This window comes from Siphateles boraxobius, unplaced genomic scaffold (assembly GCF_051911475.1).
Source record: "Siphateles boraxobius isolate OS27281-9 unplaced genomic scaffold, OSU_SipBor_1 19, whole genome shotgun sequence".
Classification (NCBI taxonomy): domain Eukaryota; kingdom Metazoa; phylum Chordata; class Actinopteri; order Cypriniformes; family Leuciscidae; genus Siphateles; species Siphateles boraxobius.
The window spans coordinates 19,164,922-19,184,860 of record NW_027508799.1 but is presented as its reverse complement, the minus strand read 5'-3'; the positions used below and the strand labels follow the sequence as shown (position 1 = coordinate 19,184,860).

At 44.8% G+C, this 19,939-nt stretch overlaps 1 protein-coding gene across 12 annotated transcripts in view; it reads right to left on the bottom strand.

Annotated features, from left to right (window-relative positions):
• Positions 1-19,939, bottom strand: part of magi2a (membrane associated guanylate kinase, WW and PDZ domain containing 2a) — a 287,056-nt gene that overhangs the window by 86,282 nt on the left and 180,835 nt on the right. For all 12 annotated transcript variants that reach the window (XM_077234024.1, XM_077234025.1, XM_077234027.1 and 9 more), the window contains exon 6: positions 13,620-13,699. In XM_077234024.1, the coding sequence (XP_077090139.1) occupies positions 13,620-13,699 (80 nt within the window). The remainder of the gene's footprint in view (positions 1-13,619; positions 13,700-19,939) is intronic.

Sequence of the window (19,939 nt, the reverse complement as noted above, 5' to 3'; positions counted from 1 at the left end):
TATCCCGCAGACAGGGTGAACGCGTTCAGCCTGAACTGGGCAAAAATACGGGCCATTCAACACCCATGGAGGTGTTCCATCGATCAGTGAGTGATACTCAATCAAAACTCAGCATTTTGCGCCGGCGCAGCGGGACAGATAGTACTGAATTCTAGACACGACAGCAGCTTGGCCTGTAAGGCGGGAACTTCTAGGTTATAGAACCTTATAAATGTAGACGGCGAGGCCCAGCCTGCCGCCATACAGATATCATGCAAGGAAATCCCACTAGACCACGCCCACGAAGAGGCCACGCCTCTCGTGGAGTGCGCTCTGACACCCAAAGGACACTGCAGGCCCTTAGAGGTGTAAGCCAGCGCTATGGCATCGACTATCCATCTGGATAGGCTCTGTTTTGATGCGGCCAGTCCCTTGGAGCGTCCGCCAAACAAAACAAAGAGCTGCTCGGTCTGCCTGAAGACAGACGAGCGGGACACATAAGCTCTCAGCACCCTGACGGGGCAAAGGAGATTAGCATCCGCTTCCTCATTGTTCACCGGGAGGGCGCACAGGGAAATAACCTGGGCCCTGAACGGTGTGTTGAGGGATTTTGGCACGTACCCGTGCCTTGGTTTGAGTATGACTTTTGAGTCATTAGGCCCAAACTCAATACAGGACGCGCTTACTGAAAGCGCTTGCAAGTCCCCCACGCGCTTCATTGAAGCAAGAGCCACAAGAAATACCGTTTTGAAAGACAGGTGCTTCATGTCTGACAAATGGATTGGCTCGAATGGGGCACCTTTCAGGGCTTCCAGAACCGTAGAAAGGTCCCACATAGGGACTGAGGGAGGTCTGGAAGGATTCAGCCTCCGCGCTCCCCTGAGGAATCGCACGACAAGGTCGTTCTTCCCCAGTGACTGGCCAGACGTCGGTTTTGCAAACGCCGCTATGGCCGCCACGTATACTTTGAGCGTGGACGGGGTTCTACCCTTATCCAGCAGCTCCTGAAGGAAGGAGAGCACTTCCGTAACCCCGCAGTCTACGGGTGTAAAGCCCTGAGCTTGACACCAGGTAGAGAACACTGACCATTTCGAGGAGTAGAGCCGTCTAGTAGACGGGGCCCTAGCCTGCGTGATCGTGTTTAACACTCCCTCCGGGAGGTTAGCGGGTACCCGTTGATGGCCCACACATGTAGGGACCATAACTCCGGGCGAGGATGCCAAATCGAGCCCTTTGCCTGAGAGAGGAGGTCTCTCCTCACCGGTATCGGCCACGGGGCAGTGCTGGCCAGCTGCATCAGGACTGGGAACCAGGTTTGGTTCGTCCATAGCGGAGCCACGAGCAGCACTGGGCATCCATTTTCCCTGATTCGTTCCAGCACTTGGGGCAGGAGCGAGACGGGGGGAAAAGCATAGAGGGGGCGTCGGGGCCATACGTGGGCCAGCGCGTCCCTGCTCTTGGAGAAAAAGTCCGGACAGTGAGCGTTTTCCTGGGACGCGAACAGGTCCACCTGCGCTCTGCCGAATGTCTCCCACAGCAGTTGGATCGTCTGCGGGTGCAGCGACCATTCCCCTGCTGGGACATTGTTTCTGGACAGTCTGTCTGGTCCCAGATTCAGGTGACCAGGCACATGCGCTGCTTTCAGTGAAAGCAGGTTGTGCTGAGCCCAGCCCAGGAGGCGTTTCGTCAGCCTGTAAAGGCTTCGGGACCTGGTGCCGCCCTGGTGATTTATGTATGCCACCACTGACATGTTGTCCGACCGGACTAAGACGTGGCGGCCTTTTATCTGGGGACAAAAACGCCTTAGCGCGTTGTCTACTGCCAGCATTTCTAGACAGTTTATGTGTAGGAGCTTCTCCCGTTCTGACCACTGGCCAAAGAACGGTCTGCCCTCGAGCAGTGCTCCCCACCCCGAGGTGGAGGCGTCCGTGGACACCACCATCACACTCGAGGGAGTCCCCAGACTCACGCCTGACTGGTACCAGTCGGCTTTTTTCCAAGGTTTCAGAGCCGAGACGCATTTCCTGTCGACCCTGAGGCGAAACAGACCAGCGGCCCAAGCCCCGGGCGGAACTCGTGCTTTCAGCCATAACTGCAGTGGGCGCATGCGAAGCAGGCCCAGCTGAAGTACTGAAGATGCTGAGGCCTTAAGGCCCAGCATTTTCTGAAACCGTTTGAGCTGGACTATAGAGCCGCGGCGGAAGGATTTCACGGCGCGCTGAACGTTCAGTCCTCGCTCCGGCGACAGACGTGCTGTCATAGACAGGGAGTCCATCACTGTTCCCAGGAAGGAGATTTCCTGGCTGGGAGACAGCGAACTCTTCGCCCAATTGACTGTGAGACCCAAATTCTCGAGATGCTCGAGTAATGCGGTCTTGTGTTCTATGAGCTCTGATCGTGATCGAGCTAGAATCAACCAGTCGTCCAAGTAGTTCAAAACTCGCATGCCCTGAAGTCTCAGGGGTGCGAGAGCCGCGTCCATGCACTTCGTGAATATACGGGGTGCTGGAGACAGGCCGAACGGTAGGACTGTGTATTGATATGCCTGGCCCTCGAAGGCGAATCTCAAGAATCGCCTGTGACGTGACGCAATCTGTATTTGGAAATAGGCTTTCAGATCTATTGACATGAACCAGTCTCCCTGGCGCACGTGCGCGAGGATTTTGCTGGTTGTCAGCATTTTGAACTTGCGTTTCAGAAGCGCTTTGTTCAATTGTCGCAGATCTAGAATGGGTCTGAGACCCCCGTCTTTTTTCGGTACCAGAAAATATCTGCTGTATACACCCCCTTCGCTCTGAGCCTGAGATAAAGGTTCTATGGCCCCTTTGCTCAGTAGTTTCGCTATTTCGGTTCGAAGTAGATGAGATACTTCGTTGTCCACCGTGGTTTCGACATGCGCCGTGCAACGGCGGGGACGTCGAGCGAACTGTAGCGAATAGCCTCTCTTTATAGTGTTCAACACCCATTCTGATACCCCGGGAAGCATTGCCCATGCATTCGCGTGGATAGCTAGAGGCAGAATGATATCCGGGCTCTGGCCGCGGCACAGCGGCGGCTGCAGAGCTTCGGTGTGCTGAGACATGAACACTGCGTTTAGAGTGCGCGAGGCGGGGGGCGCGCCGATCACGGCGGGCAGGCTGTTCGCACTCGCTTTCTCTATGACACATTGTGGAGAGAGAACGAGCGGGACAAGCCCCGTAGGGTTCAGCGTGTCTGTGAGTGAATGTGGGCGCGGGACAGCGGGCACATTTACTGCACTGAAAACACCGTCGGCTTGCGCTGACTGAATATGTGTTGGTTTCGTTTTTACAGAAACCGTGGGACACGCACTGTGTAGTGTTTGTGGGCACTGTGTCGTGGGCACATTCACTACGTTTGCACAATCGAAATGAGTCGATTTTATTTGTGCTAGCCCTGAACTGTGGCGGGCTGTGTCTGTGTGTGGGAATGGGCACTGTGACGTGGGCATTCTTACAACACTCATAACACCATCGGCTATGGCCGGGACACCAGAAAATACACTCTTTATTGGATTTATCTGGGTAGCCGTAAAAACGGCTGTTGTGTGCAGGCAAGCGGGCAAATGAACCGACTTGTTGACTGCTAAATACACTGGAACAGTCACATCGCATGGAACTGGACGAGCGAAATGTTTCGGTGAAAATCCGGCCGCAGCGAGATTTGAACACCGTCGCTTTCCTAGGATGGCTAGGAAGGCTTTGAGACCTCGGGCTTGATCTCAATCCTCGGCCGGGGCCCGCGCTGAGGGGGGCGGCGTCCAGCAGAGCGAGAGCGCGGTCTCTGTTCTCGGGCCTGGTGGCGCTGAGAAGCGGCGGCGGGTGGTGCAGGCTGTGGCTGTGAGCTGCGGGCAGACGGCTGTTTCGAGCGACCTGCTGCGGAGCTAGAGCGCTTCGGGAGGAAGTGCTTCATAGCCTGCGATGTCTTCTGAACCTCCTGGAATCTGTCCGCGAAATCTTTGACGGCAGATCCGAAGAGGCCCACTGGCGAAATGGGCGCGTCGAGAAACACAGAGCGCTCCGAATCCGTCATTTCAGACAGCGTTAGCCATAGGTGTCTCTCAGCCACGGTGAGAGAGGCCATGTTCCGCCCAACGGCCTGTGCAGCAGATTTAGCGGCGCGAAGAGCCAGGTCTGTAGCGCTCCTTAAATCCGCAACGCTGATCGATCCCACGCCTTCCTCGTCCATTTTTCGGAGAAGGTCGGCCTGGAAGATCTGCAGGATGGCCATTGTGTGTAGCGCCGACACAGCTTGCCCGGCGGCGGTGTAAGCGCGACCGTGCATGGCTGACGTCACTCGGCAGGCTTTAGATGGCAACACCGTCTGTGCTCGCCGTCCAGCAGAGGGCGGGCAGAGATGTGATGCTACCGCTGCTTCCACAGGAGGAAGAGAAAGGTACCCTCTGTCTTTCGCACCGTCTACAGTGGAGAATGTAGCAGAGACAGATGTACGCATTCTGGCCGAGAAGGGGGCGTTCCAAGACCTCGCGACTTCTTCGTGAAGCTCAGGAAGAAAAGGCGCGGGTCTGGACTGTGATGGGGCGTGGTCCTTCTTGAGGAAACATCCATCCAGTCGGTTGCGCGGGGGTTGCGCGGGCGCCTCCCAGTCGAGGCCGAGGTTGTCGACGGCTTGAGAGAGCAGACGCATCAACTCAGACTCAATGCCCGCTCTTTTCCCGGAAGGCTCGCGAACAGCGGAGGGGAGGTCCACAGAGCTCGCCCAATCTTCGCTGTCCGACGCCAGGATAGAACAAGCCTCGGCTGTTTCGTCGATCTCAATGGCGGAAGCGGTGGCAGACGGCGGCCGCTGTCCATCGGTGAGTGACTCGAGCGATGCCGGCGAAGCTAGCGGGCGAACCGGCGAGCTTAGGCGGGCAGGAGAGGGCTCGGGAACGCGCTGAGCGCGGCGCTTTTTACGGCGCGGCGTCACAGCGGGTTGAAGTGCAGGCTCTGAGAAGGATGCCAGGCGAGTCCTCAGAGTCACCATAGGCATTAGCTCGCAATGAGGGCATCCGCCTTCGACGAGAGCGAGAGCCGCATGATCCTCACCCAGGCAGGAAGCGCAGATGACATGACGGTCCCCGTCGCTGAGTGTGGCTCGGCACGAGCCGCAGGATCTTTGCATCTTTAAAAAGACGCTTGCTCTTTTAGAACAGATAGAAAACAGAGATAGAGTGTGAGTCGCAGCGGCGAACACACACTCAGCAGTGAAAAGGATATGAACGCCGGAAAGCGTAGCAGGTACGGCGGCTGAAGGCGGCGAGGTGCAGGCCAGCGACTTCAGGCTCGAAGGCTCGTCCCGCAGAAGGCTTACAATCAGACGGCGCGGCTTCTCACTCCGGATCCAGCGATGCAGTAGTGCTTCGCTGAAGAGTTGAAAATCAGTTTGTATCAGCCTGTCGAGCGTATTTATAGGCCAAGGCCACGCCTATTCTGGCGGGACGCGACGAAATGGGCGCGAAGTACCCCCATTGGACGTCACGTCACGCAGGGCCTCTCTCGATAGGCTTGCTGCTGTGGCCGCAGGGCAGCCAATAGGCGCGCGAGCCGTCTTGCCTATGTCTGCACGCTGCCGCACAGCGTTTTACATTAATCAAAATTAAAGGATAATTTTTGGCTTCAATATCTCGTGGAAAAGAGGTTTTCCCCGTAGCGTAAGATATTACGCAGTACGAGAGATACTCTCGTAAGAGAACCCCGCTGTCATGCCACTGAAAAATGTAGTTAAATTAGCAGAAATGGAACATTTTAGGCAGGGACACACCAAGCCGACGGTCGGCCGTTGGGCAATATCCGACTTAGTTTTTTATGGCTTCATTTTTTAGGTGTGTTCTGCACCGTTGGTTCTAGTCATAGTCCGTAATTTTTTTTTTTTTTTTTTTACTTTTTGTGGTTGATTCAGCATGTAGAATCAATGTTAGGCCGTCTGTGAGAGAGATAAATCTGATTGGCTGTTCAGCTTAGCGAACTAGACTTTGCGAGAATAATAGAAAAACAGTAATTTTAAAATTTTTAATTTTACATAATCTTACCTGAGCATTCGAATGCGCAAATATTTTCATAATGACTGAGTGGAATGAAGAAATTGATCAGCGTGATTGATGTTCAAAATGGTAAGCAAGCACTGCTCTGTTTACGGTTTGCATATCTGCAGTCCTAGTTTCGGTTTCCCTTTTTGAATGACGAAAATAGACTATTGATATCTGCTGATAGACAGATATTTACTTACACGCAGACACACAATGCACAGCTAGCTGACAATCACCTTTAGTCCTTTTGGTGTGTTCAATCGCAGCTTTTGTCCGAGACACATCCGATGAAAGGCGACAACATAGTCAGCTTGGTCGCCGCTAGTTCTTTGACATCGGCTTGGTGTGTCCACTGCACGACAGTCAGGTTGTCTTTTTCTGTCTAAGTGGGCAGTGCTTGGCCAGAAAAACCTGCTAAGTGGACCAGACTTCATACTGATAGTTTTACAAGTCTACTTGACTATGCGAGACACCACATACATTCTGCTGTTCTCAGATCAGCTCTCTGCCTCATTGTCAGTTTAATTGAAAATTGAACCAATTGATATTGACACACAAACAGAGCATAGAGCTGAACTTAATGTGTTTAGAAAAGAACAGAAAAGGCAAAATACACAAAACAAACAAATTAGCACACTGACAGAAAAGATTATTACATAAAAATCCCCTGTTCTCCTTTCACGTCACACAAACTGTTGCCATGGAGGTCGGTGGGATCAACTGAGAACTTTTACAAAGTAAAAGGAACAAAAACAACAATTGAGTAATATGTTAAAAACTGAATTTTAGAGTTTGGACTAATCTCATAGCCTCCAAATATAGAGTAACCCACCCTGTTTACCCCTTGAGAATCGTGAGCTCCAGCTAATTACCTTCTTCAATATTTGCATTTTGTTTGCACAATATTTAAATAATCTTGCTATTTAAAAACCTGCCTGCCCTTTGCAGTGAAATCAGGCAGCAGTATCTTTTTGTTAAAAGCTTTGACCTTTACGGAAATGAGGGGGGTGGAGAAGAGAAGGGAGGAGAGGAAGGAAACAAAAGAAAGTATGAGGGAAACACAATATGAACTAAAGCTTTATAGGTTTGCTGAATCAATGTTTACAGGCTCGACAAAAATAAAATAAAGTGGCTTTGGTGGAATTGTTAAAAGAATTTACTAGGGAATTGATTGGTAACTGTTTTAGTAATTGCCATTGTTTAACAGGTAAGCTAGTTTTCTCTTATTGACAAGAAGAAAAAGAAACAATCTTTTTTATTTTTTTTATTTGAGGGACAAATTCATGGGTGCCTTAGTCATTTTCACAGGGAAAAAAAATAGATGCATTTATTTGATAAAAAAAACACAGTGAAACATCCATTTAAATGTTAACCTTAAAATAACGGTTTTCTTAAAAAAAAAAAAAAAAAAAAAGTAATTTATTCTCCAGGATTCTTCGATAAATCGATGTTTTTTTTGCTGCAAAAAATGATTTGTTATCAAAAGTTGTCAGTTTTGCAGTCTTTCAATAATGTCAGGGCATACAGCACAATAAAATCGCTGTTAGTGAGAATGATTTGGTTTTTGTTTTGAATTGATGGCCATTTAAAAGTAGCCATGTATTCCAAAAAAAACTAAAGGAACATAACCACAAATATTCCTATTATATTATAGGAGCTGTTTTACAAGTGGCACAATTTTCTGGAGGACTCTGGACTCTTAAAAGTGAGAAATAAATATAAATTTTCTGTTTATTTGGAGTAGAGTTTAACTATTAGAGTGCAATTTAAAGTGTTTTCCCACTTTTCAGTGGCTTTGGTTCAGGAGGCATTTTTCCCATAGGGATTTAAAAAAATATATTTGATAAAGTCTAATAATCCATGAACTGAAACAACCAGCTACGAGGTGAATCACAATATAATAAACTTTGATTTGGAGCAAAAAAGCATTTGAAAAGATAAAGATACAAGACTGTGCACTTAACAAATTTAAATAAGTGAAACAACTACAATCCCATGAAGCATTGTGAATTATTTAATCAAATTAGCAATAATGGTGAAAATTAAAACTATTGATTTAAAGTTGTGATAATGTATATAGAAACAACATATTTTAAGTTTATTGCCAATTATGCATATACACACATATTTGAGTAGGCTATTTTGAGAGTGTAGGAAATCGGACTTGCTCGTCACTATTCTCTGATTGGTGGAGATTTCTTTGCAGAATAGTGGGTAATGTAGTTTTTCACCAGTAATTCTTCTCACCAAAAATGGTCTCCAGAATTGCCTGTGAAGCAAAAATGGCATCATCTTGCATACTAAAGACGAACGATTGCCACTGAGATGAATGAGAACGGATTGCTTTCTTCAGCATTAGAAGCATTTTTGAGAGATAAAGGGAGTCATAGATTTGCCTAAAACCCAGCGTTCCTTCAAATTAACATTTATGTGCAATGTGACTCTAAGCGTTTATGAAAGATAAAACCACTTCCGACGGCAACTAAACTAATTACTCATGAGAAAATGCAAGAAACTGAAAGCAATATCTGCTATATAAAAAAAAGCAATTATCAGGGGATGTTTTTGAACCAGAATATTCCATTTCAGATCCAATCTCAATTGTTACAGCTAGAGGAAAATGAGGCTTCTTGTCGTTCTAAGAATGCACAATGGCCCACAATTGCTGTGACACCTCATGTAACTTGCATGAATAAACATCTCAGTGAAAAATCACACAGCTGTGTGTTGTAATGCGACACTGTTGGGATTTTGCGTGTACGTTTTGTTCATTAATTTAGCTAATTTGTACAATATCACTGAGAAAACAAAAATAATTCCTGTATTGACACAGCTGTCAAGTGATAAAGCGGCATCCATCCATCAATCCAACTATGCATCTGTTTCTGTAATCATATCTCCACCTGTTCCCAGCGAGTGTGAGCGTGTTATATTTTTTCGGGGTGCTCGCTGACAGTGACGGCTTCAGAAATGATGAAATGCAATGAAACACGAGGGACAGACACAGAGAGACATGTTAGTTGTGCTTATTCATTCACTCGCAAACCCAGGGAATTCGTACCATCAGAGAGAAACATCGACACAGGGAGAGAGGCGAGATGACAGGTAAACAGGAGAGACACTGTGGCATATCTACGGAAACTTCACTCCGTGCTGCAGCAAATATACGCGGGGAAACAAACAGTCTAGGAACATGAGGGTGACAGTATTAAAGAAAACTGCAGACGACTTTGATTTGCATCCAGAGCTGTGTCTGTGTCTTCCCTTTATTTCCCAAAACAAAAGAGGGCGGCCGAGTTACGCAACAACGCACACGTCCACGCAAATCCACAGTGATGAGTGTTTTCACAAAGCTGGCTGACAGGCCTTTGAACTGCGGGAATCCGCTGACATGTGAAACGCGTTGTTTCGCACATGCATTCTAACAAGCAGCACCTTTCACTGGCACAGTTGATTATACAGCAAACACGAAGTTGGCTTTTAGTGCACAAATGTGTGAACTGAGAGGAAGATAGTAATGAATAAATCCTCTTACAGCAACTATAACAACGTTGAATACCCTTGGAGACATGATGAATTTATCATCGTATTCACTTTGAGATACTTCAGCTCAAGATAATTTCAAACACACTCATAAGTGCTACAAGTAGAGTGCGAAGAGAGTAACCAAAAGAAAATTGGATTGTTACACTTGCTAAAGAATATGTGAGTGGTGTTTGCAAGTGTAAAATTCACTGCCTTGATGCTAGAATGTTTTGGGGCATTGCCTTGTGGTTAATAGGGTGTTCTGGGTGGTTGTTGCTATACAGTTGCAGTTACAGTGGTTGGTAGGCATTGGTAGATGGTTGCTAGGGTGTTGTTATACAGCTTCTAGGGTGTTCTAGGGGGTTGGTAGGACATTGCGAATTGGATTTTAGGGTACATTTACACAACAACGATGCACTAAGAACGAAAAGGTTTTTCCTTTGTGAACATTGTCAAAATGATCCCTGTGCACAAGACTCCGCGAAAACAACAAAAAATGCTGTATTATTCACGCCAGGCCAGTAGTTAGCGATGTCACTTTGCAAAGAAACACTACGCGCCTATAGACTGAATAGGTAATACGCATGACATCACTGTTTTCACAAATTCACATTTTTGCAGTAATGTACATGGAGACATTAATGATGGTATAGTTTTCAAAAATTTGCACTTTGAAACCCATTTCGAAAAGTTTGTCTCAGGCCCCCAAAATGCCATTGCCATGTAAATAAAGGGCCAAAAAACGCATAAAGTTTTCAGTTTTTAGTTAAAATAAGGGTGGATTCTAGTACACTGCTAAGTAGGCAAAACTTGCCACTACATGCTATTGTGTTTTGGGTCTTTGCCAAGGCATTGCTATGTGGTTGCTTAGTGTACTATTTGTGTGTGTGAGTGTTTTACATTTTTTTAGGGTGCTGCGGGTGGCTACTATACTGCTAACTGGTTATAAGGGTGTTCTGAATGATTTCTACAGCACAGCTGTTGGTAATTAGCCTAGAAATCTAGACGCACCCTAGCGGCAGCAAAAATTATTTTGCAGCAAAGTGTGGTCTAGCAACTCTCCGTTGGCATTCGAGCTGGAAAAACCAAACTCTGGTCAGGCCAATCACATCGTGTATAGAGTTGGTAGGCGGGCTTAACATAATGACGGCAGAGTTGTGACGGTTCCGCGTGATTTCCATAGGTGATTTCCCTGCTACCTGAAAACAAAGAAGATGCTGCTCGGTATTTCGAATCGGCTTTGGCCGCGACTCTGGATGACTTGGAGTTAAGAGAATGTCACTGAAGTCATTCTTAAAAAGGAAGATGTGTTTGGAGTTTTGACGACCGGATACGGCAAAAGTTTAATATATCAACTAGCTCCGCTAGTGGAAAAACGCATGGGACTCATGCAGCGTTCCAGGCAACCTGTAACCCGTGTTTTTCCAACCTTATACCCGTGAAAGTGCACTGGAATGGCAGTCAAACCCGTGACTTTCCACCCGTGAACTCGTAGTAGATCGATGTACTCCCAGTTACGAGCTCTAACGTCACATAGCCCGCAAAACCATACTAAAAACAATGGCAAATATTTAATTACTACAACAGTAATTTCTTGCTAGAAAGGACTTCAGAAGAGGAAAACGTTGGTCAAAAACTTAAATTTATACACAACTGACCAACAACCACCACAACTTTCAGATGCCATCTTTATATTTTATCTCAACTGTCACAAAATTAAAATGCACAGGATTGTGGGATATCAAGCCAGAGAAGGATACATCTATGCTGCCTTCAAAAATCTATTAAGGTATCTCAGGAGACAGGAAGTGAAGCTAACATTGGATTTGGATGTGCCTTGATGGCTTCCTACCTTGGAACGCATTTCCCCAAAGGCAGCATTTTTAAGCTTTCGGGGGCAACCCAAGTCTCTTTAAAAAAAAAAGGTAGCCAACCAAGAGCAGGGTTCTGTATACTTCAGCTCCAACCCTGCTCAAACACACCTGCTTGTTATTTTTAAATAATTCTGCACATGTTTATTAGCTGGTTCAGGTGTGTTTGATTAGGGTTGGATCTAAACTACAGGGTGGTATCAATGTTGGGTACTCCTGCTTCACAATATTCTTGTCTCTAGATACAGGTTCCATCTTCAATTTCTACAGGATTGTTTGACTTCCTTTACTGTCTGCCAAACACAATTGTCCAATTGCTTTGAAAACCAATAGCACTTATCTCCTCAAAAAGCTGCATGATTTTACCTGTGAGCGATACTAATAGTGATGCTTGACCTATGAATGAAGTAACCTTTACGAAAAAGAAGTATACTTCAAGTTTCTTTTATGATGTATACTTAAGTAATGTTCAAGTATATTTTTAAGTATACTTTATGTAGTAAGTATACTAATATCAATGTGTACTTGTAGTAAACTTGTAAGTGTACTATTTCAATACTGCTCTGGACTAAATTGGCCCACTTTTAGTATATAAAAGTATACGTTTAAGTGTAATATAAGTGTAACAGTAGTAAACTTAAAGTACACTGCTAGGTTTCTCATTTGAAATGCATCTGTACTACGAGTGAACTTATAAGTATACTAGTAGTTTACTATTTTAATACAAGTAGCCTAATACATGTTTTAGTTTATGAAAATACACACTGAAGTGTACTCTCAGAAAACTATTTAGTTAGTTTAGTAGTTTATATACTGCAAGTATACTTGTAAGTTTTCTTTAAGTGAACATAACATTGTACTTATAATTTACTATTTATATATTATTTTTACTATGTTCAAATGTAGATATTATTTTTCATACAAAACATTTTATTAGCTTCATGCATAGTTTTTTTATCAACACTTGAATGTCGGTAAGTTTCATAAAGGGAACATTTTAAACAAAAAAGTTGTGAAAATCACATTTTTGTCAAAGACGATTCAGAACAATGATCAAAACACAGATGGAGTAGATCGAATCCAACAGCCCTTCACAGTCGTTTTCTCTTCATGGGTTACGCTACATTTCATTTGGTAACATTAAGCAGTTTTGATTACATGCAGTTTAATGTTAGATGATCACGTTACATTCCATTTGCTTGAGCAGTCTTCTACCACTTGTTTCATCTTCTTCTCCTGTGTTTTGATTCTGTACTAGAATATGTGTCATAGCGCCCCCTACTGTATAACAGTGAAAACATGGATAGCTGGAAAATTCACTCAATGGTGGGGAAAGAGTAAGGTAGAATTAAAATAAATTCCTACTTACACCAACAGTGGACTAGCCTACACAAAAATTCAGATACGCAGAATTAGAAACATATGTGTTTTATATTAATATTCTAATCAATATTTTCAAACAATGTAAGTTGTATGAGATTGTATATGAAAAACTATGTAAAAAAAGTATATTGAATAGGCTACTCGGTCAAAAGAGTTAACACAACTACAAGCCAAGTATACTTTGAATACTTCATCTTTTAATCGGGATGTACTTAAAAGTATAATTGAGAACAAGTACAGGCCAAATATACTTGGCCTTTTCTCTCAGTATAAGTCAAGTTCACTTAAGTGTAATTTTAAGTATATTTCTGAGAAGTACATAAAGTGTACATAAAAAGGTGACTGAAAGTATACTTTCTTATTTTTAGTTTAAAAGAAGTATACTAATAAAACACTTGAATAAACTTCTTTTTCATAATGGAAAACGAAGGAAACATACTGACATATTCTAAACTGTAGTTACAGATAATCCCACTGAACTGTGCATAAATACACCAAGTTATAAAAAAAAAAATGTTTGGCTGTTACATTGCTTAGCAATCATAAACCGCCTGCAGTTAGACTAATGAACTAGATGGAAGAATTTGAGGAACATTTTTTTTATCAGATCAGACTTTTATAAAATCAACAACCCATTTCTGCTTCACACCTTATTTAATAACACTTCATAACTGCGATCAAATCACTAAAAGAGCCCCTTGGGTCTAGTTGCTTTATTTCAGTAGATTTAAACGTTTGTCTTTGGCTTGCACCATGTGGAGAGTAAAGTAAACAGAGTCATAATATATAGAGAGAAATGAAAGACAAACACAAACCGTTTTCTTTGCATTCTTCAGGGGGCTTCGCTTTCTTCGCAAGCCGGGGGTCCAACCAGGACGTCGTCTTCGTATTGTGGCTGGAGAGGAGAGAAATGGAGCAGAAAGGGAAAAGAGATGAAGATGAAGAGAGGGAGTGCTGCAAACTGCTACTGTAAATCATCACACTGAGGAGACGAGAGATACTGAAATGAAGTCTCAGGAGACCTCATCTCTAAACGAGGGTGAGAAAAAAGTTTAGGTTAACAAAACGGCAATCGATACTTTTAATTAGCTGTAAGCTTCTCATTAGCACAGCAAGAAAGAGAGGAGAAGGATAGAGATGGTGAGGAAGATGTGACTGACTTACTGTATGAGGGAGGAGAACTGAACATGAGCATGCGATTTCATTAAACAGTTTAGTACACAATGTTTTTTTGTCATCCGATACCAATTTCAGGAATCAAAAAAATTTTTTTTTTGAAAAAAATTGCAAAACTGGCAGATTTTAGTGTCACATCCTCACCGACAGCTAATTGCCTTTGCAATGAATCTTAGCCTCCAACAAAGTTCTGACAGTATCTGAAATGTTGAGTCATATTCGGACGGGATTAACATTACAAGGCTAGATGAAGTAACGTAATTTTACCACTGGATGTCTGTAATGGTAATGGCCAATTCACATGGGATAAGATATCTCAGTAAAACTAGCAGAAGTGGTGTAACTCGATTTGTGCATCGCCGTCACCCTCCTGTCGTCATGTGTGTATTACGTTGCTTCCTGATATCACATGTGCAAACAACCTATATTTATAAATATAAAACAGTTATGTCCGGTCGAATGATGTATTAATTAACTTCAGATTGGATTGTGATGGTAATAGGCACTTACCTTATGCTAAAAGATGTTCCGTGCCTCAAACAAGTGCATTCATTCTTCTTTCTGATCTGAATGGTATGTGGAAAACACTTGAGTTTTGCCACTTGTCCCAGCGTCTAGAACGCAACTGAATGCTTTTTCAAGCGTCTCTGTACTTGAATAACTGCGGAAAACTATACTTTTAAACAGGAAATAACTAAATATTTACATACGTATTTATTAGTACAGCGGGTGTATTCGCACGGGATTAGTATTAGCTGAGGTAATTTTTCCCGACCTTTTTACTGAAGGTAAAAGTCGCCGTAATCTTTACTGACATTGTCCGTAATGATTACTGAGATAGCACAATCGGACGTGACTAAAATCACAAAGAAGCTGTGGTAAGTATTACTTTACCCCACCTCTCATGTTAAACTAGTCCCAAATAGGGCTATAGTCCTGCGACATGATTGCTCCTATGAAGGCATCTTAAGCCCTATTTGCACGTGATTAGTACTATCTGGGGACCTCGTGTGATTTAAAATTTACCCCGCCACATCTGAATTTCATGTGGCGCATTCGTATGGGATAATCGAAGCCTGTGATTTTACTCAAATTTACCGACTTATCTCCCGGATATGACGTCAATAAGCTATTGCTTGGAAATTTCTTTTCGTTATAGGTCTAGCTGTATGATATATTATGACATAAACAGAATAAAGTTCCTTACCGCATGCTGCTATACATGTAATTCATCTCCATCTAATCAGTCTTTTTGTTTTTGCTCTTCTGATGATTTTCAGCTTTCACTTTCTGCAAATTGTGTAGTTGTGTATAGCGATATGACCCAGCACCCAAAATACTATCAAAACACTCCAAACCAGCCGCCATTCTTCGCGAAAGGTGGATAAAAAGGCGCACATGAAACAAAAACCTTGAAAAAATGATATACGATCCGGCCAAATCACAGAGATGTCGATTCGCACGGGACTAATATTATCACAGGACCTCGGTGTTTGGCGAAATATAGTAGGTAATTTGCGGGGGAATTTTTACTTTACAAATTACAGACATGGCCGATTCGCACGGGATAAAGATCTCAGACAAACTCCGCAATTATTACAAATGACCAGAGGTTACCAGGTAATACTTATCCCGTGCGAATAGGGCTTAAGAAGAACCAATAAGACTACGGCTACAGATGATGCAAATGTGAGAGACATTCTAATTAAAATGTTGATACTACCTTCTCTATTTCATTCAACATTAGATATTCACACACCATCTTGTTAATTAGCCAATTACACTAATTAATGTTACAGTTTCGTTGAGTTGGCTGTGAAGTATAAGCAGTCCACATATTCCCTCTTTTACCCAGCCATGACAGCAGACAGTTCAATTTATTTTTTTGTTTCCCAGGCAAAACATTTTTTAGCAAAAGGGAAAGTTTGGTTTTATTTTCGTTTGTCAAATTGGATGCCAGATTTTGATAACATTTTTGATGTAAAAAAAAGAATTGAATCGGAAGATGTTGCAGGTTAGGTTAGAACCTGCATCTCTTGCATAAGCTCAACTCAAGACGCCTTTCCACCGTTGGGCCGAACGGTTCTAAGAATGTTAAGGAATGGTTATGTTTCCACTTGAGCCTGGTACAACACGGCATGATTACAAACTGTTCTTGGCCTAGAATTCTCAGCACGGTTGGCTAACCGTACCGAACCATATTGGTAGAATGCGTGCAGTGAAGTCCCCACTCATGATTGGTCACTTGTCCCTATGCTTGGATACCGGTTTCACTGCATAGCTCACTAATCGTGCTATTTGAGCGACGTAAACACAAATTGATAATAAATTTGAAATAAATATTTGATCATACTCAACTTGGTATTATGCTCAACAGCAACGCGAAAAAATGCTTCCCATTCTTATTATGAATTTATGAAATGCTGACAAATTTATCAAGAAGCATTTTTGTTCATGCATACTATGGATTTACTCAACTCTACTCAACTCAACACAACTCAAAAACTCAACTCAACTCAAAAACTCAACTCAACAACTCAAAAACAACTCAAAACCTAAACTCAAAAACTCAACTAAACTCAACTTAACAACTTAACTTAACAACTCAACAACTCAACTCAACTCAACAACTCAACTCAAAAACTCAACTTAACAACTCAAATCAACTCAAATACTCAACTCAAAAAGTCAACAACTCAAAAAGTCAACTCAACTGAACTCAAAAACTCAACTCAACTCTACTCAACTCAACACAACTCAAAAACTTAACTCAACTCAAAAACTCAACTCAACAACTCAACTCAAAAACTCAACTCAAAAACTCAACAACTCAACTCAACAACTCAACACAACTCAAAAACTCAACTCAAAAAGTCAACAACTCAAAAAGTCTACTCAAATCAAAAACTCAACACAACTCAAAAACGTCCCAGGTTACGACTGTAACCCTAGTTCCCTGAGAAGGGAACGAGACGATGCGTCGATGACGCTTTGGGGAACGCCTTTGCGTTACTGAGTCTGAAGCACTACTGTCAACTAGTCCAATGGAATGAATGAAGCTTCACGGGCGGGTGACGTCATGACCAGGAAGACATAATAGCACATCCGGTGCAATGCTCGCGTTATCTTATAGAGCCGAAGTAAAGTCGATCGCAGGGATGCAGGAAGTATGGCAGGGAGACGCATCGTCTCGTTCCCTTCTCAGAGAACTAGGGTTACAGTCGTAACCTGAGACGTTCCCTTTTGAGGGAACTCGCGATGTGTCAATGACGCTTTGGGAACGATAATACCCAATCCCCCATAATTACAAAAATGCCAGATGATAAAACTGTCGGCAAATTAAGTAAAAAGCACCTGGGATCCTGGGGCAGCTTCCAGGTCCAGGCTATAAAACCTCACAAATGTTAGCGCCGAGGACCAACCCGCCGCATCACAAACCTCCTGAAGGGAAACTCCTGATAAGAGGGCTTTAGAGGCCGCCATACTTCGGGTAGAGTGAGCTCTGACCACCAAAGGACATGGCTGGCCAGAGGACTCATATGCAAGAGAAATAGCCTCGACTATCCACTTACTGATTGTCTGTTTAGAAGCAGGAAGACCTTTCTTAGGTGAACCAAAACAGACAAACAACTGATCAGATCTCCTTCACGGGGCAGCCCTGTGGACATAAGTGTCCAGTGCTCGCACTGGACACAAGAGATTCAGTTTTTCCTGGTCCGAAGATGTAAACGGAGGAGAACAGTATGCCTGCAGTACAATAGGCCTTGGAATATTGGTTGGCACCTTAGGGACGTAACCCTGCTTAGGGTATAAGAACGCCTTAACCATACCCAGTGCAAATTCCAAACAGGTGGGAGACACAGAAAGAGCCTGAAGGTCTCCGACTCTTTTTAGGGATGAAATGGCTAACAGAAAGATAGTCTTGAAAGTCAGACATTTTTCTGAAAGTAAATCTAGGGGCTCGAAGGGAGCCCCAGACAGGCCTTCCAAAACTATGACCAGATCCCATGCCGGCACCCTAGTTCGAACTGCAGGCCTCAACCTCAAGGTGCCACGAAGGAAACGAATAATCAGGGGGTCTTGACCCAAAGATGTAATACCCACAGGGGCGCGGAAAGCCGCAATGGCCGCCACGTAAACCTTTAAGGTAGAATGACATAAACCTGACGTGAAACGAGACTGGAGAAACTCAAGTACTGTGTTGACTGAACAGTTAACTGGATCTCGCTGCTGTTGGTGACACCAAGAAGTGAAAACTTTCCACGTAAGTATATATAATTTCCTCGTGGCTGGAGCTCTGGAGCTAAGAATAGTCTCAACGACCTCAGTCGAGAGACCACTCTCTAAAAGTGGTGCCGCCTCAGAGGCCAAACCCATAGGTTCCAAATCTCCGGTCGGGGGTGAAATATTGTGCCCCCTGCCTTAGACAGAAGGTCTCTCCTGACAGGAATCTCGAAAGGAGGGCCGTCTAGGAGATGAATTAGGTCCGCAAACCAAAAACGACTCGGCCAGCGTGGAGCTACTAATAATAAACTTACTCCGTCCTGGCGGACTCTCTCCAGAACTCCTGGGAGCAGAGCAACAGGGGGAAATGCGTACAGACGTAGCCTCGGCCACGTCTGTACCATAGCGTCCAACCCCAAGGGGGCTGGTTGCGTGAGGGAGAACCAAAGTGGACAGTGCGTCGTATGCTCAGATGCAAACAGATCCACTTCTGCTTGGCCGTAAAATTCCCAAATGAGCTCCACCGCCTCGGGGTGGAGTCTCCATTCCCCTGGCCTCAGCCCCTGCCTCGACAGGGTGTCTGCTCCTATATTCTGGTACCCTGGGATAAACACTGCCCTCAGGGAGAGTATCTTCCCTATGGACCACAAGAGGATCTGGTGCGCCAGTTTCCAGAGTGGACGCGAACGCGAACGCAGACCCCCCTGTCGATTTAAATAAGAGACCACCGAAGTGTTGTCTGTACGGACGAGCACATGATGGCCCCTCAGGTCTGGGAGGAAATGTCTCAACGCATTGAAGACGGCCATCATCTCCAGGCAATTTATGTGCCAAGAGAGATGATGGTTCCCCCACAGACCCTGAGCTGAGCGGCCTTCCATTACCGCTCCCCAGCCGGTGAGAGAAGCGTCTGTCGAGATAGCAACTCGATAGCAAAGAGCTCCCAACACCGAGCCCTGGGACAGGAACCAATGTTTCCTCCATATAATCAAGGCGCGGATGCACCGCCGCGTGATCTTGATCATACGAAGTGGGTTTCCCCTTGGGGAGAACCCTCTGGTCCTGAGCCACGACTGCAAAGGTCTCATGTACAGCAGGCCAAAGGGGATCACATTGGACGCCGCTGCCATGAGGCCTAACAGTCTCTCGAACTGTTTTGCAGTGCGTGACTGGCCTAGCTTCAACTCTTTTGTGGCTGTGATGATAGCAGCTACACGAACGGGCGATAGTGTGGCCCGCATCGTGACTGAATCCCATACCACACCAAGGAAAGTGGTTCTCTGTAGTGGAGAAAGCACACTCTTCTTGGCATTGAGTCTCAACCCCAATTTCTTCATATGGGCGAGAACGACATCTCGATGCCGAACCGCTGACTGTTCTGATTCCGCCAGAATCAGCCAGTCGTCGATGTAGTTCAGAATGCGTATGCCCTGCAGCCTGAGCGGGGCCAGAGCTGCATCTACGCACTTCGTGAACGTGCGGGGTGACAGAGCTAGACCGAATGGAAGCACCCGATATTGGTATTCTTTGCCCCTGAAAGAAAACCTCAGGAACTTCCTGTGTTGAGGGAGGATGGAGATATGGAAGTAAGCGTCCTTCAGATCTATCGTGACAAACCAGTCCTTGGATCTGCTTTGAGTCACTATCTGTTTGAGTGTGAGCATCTTGAATTTCAATTTCATGACCGCACGATTCAGCAAACGAAGATCTAAAATTGGACGCAACCCCCCATCCT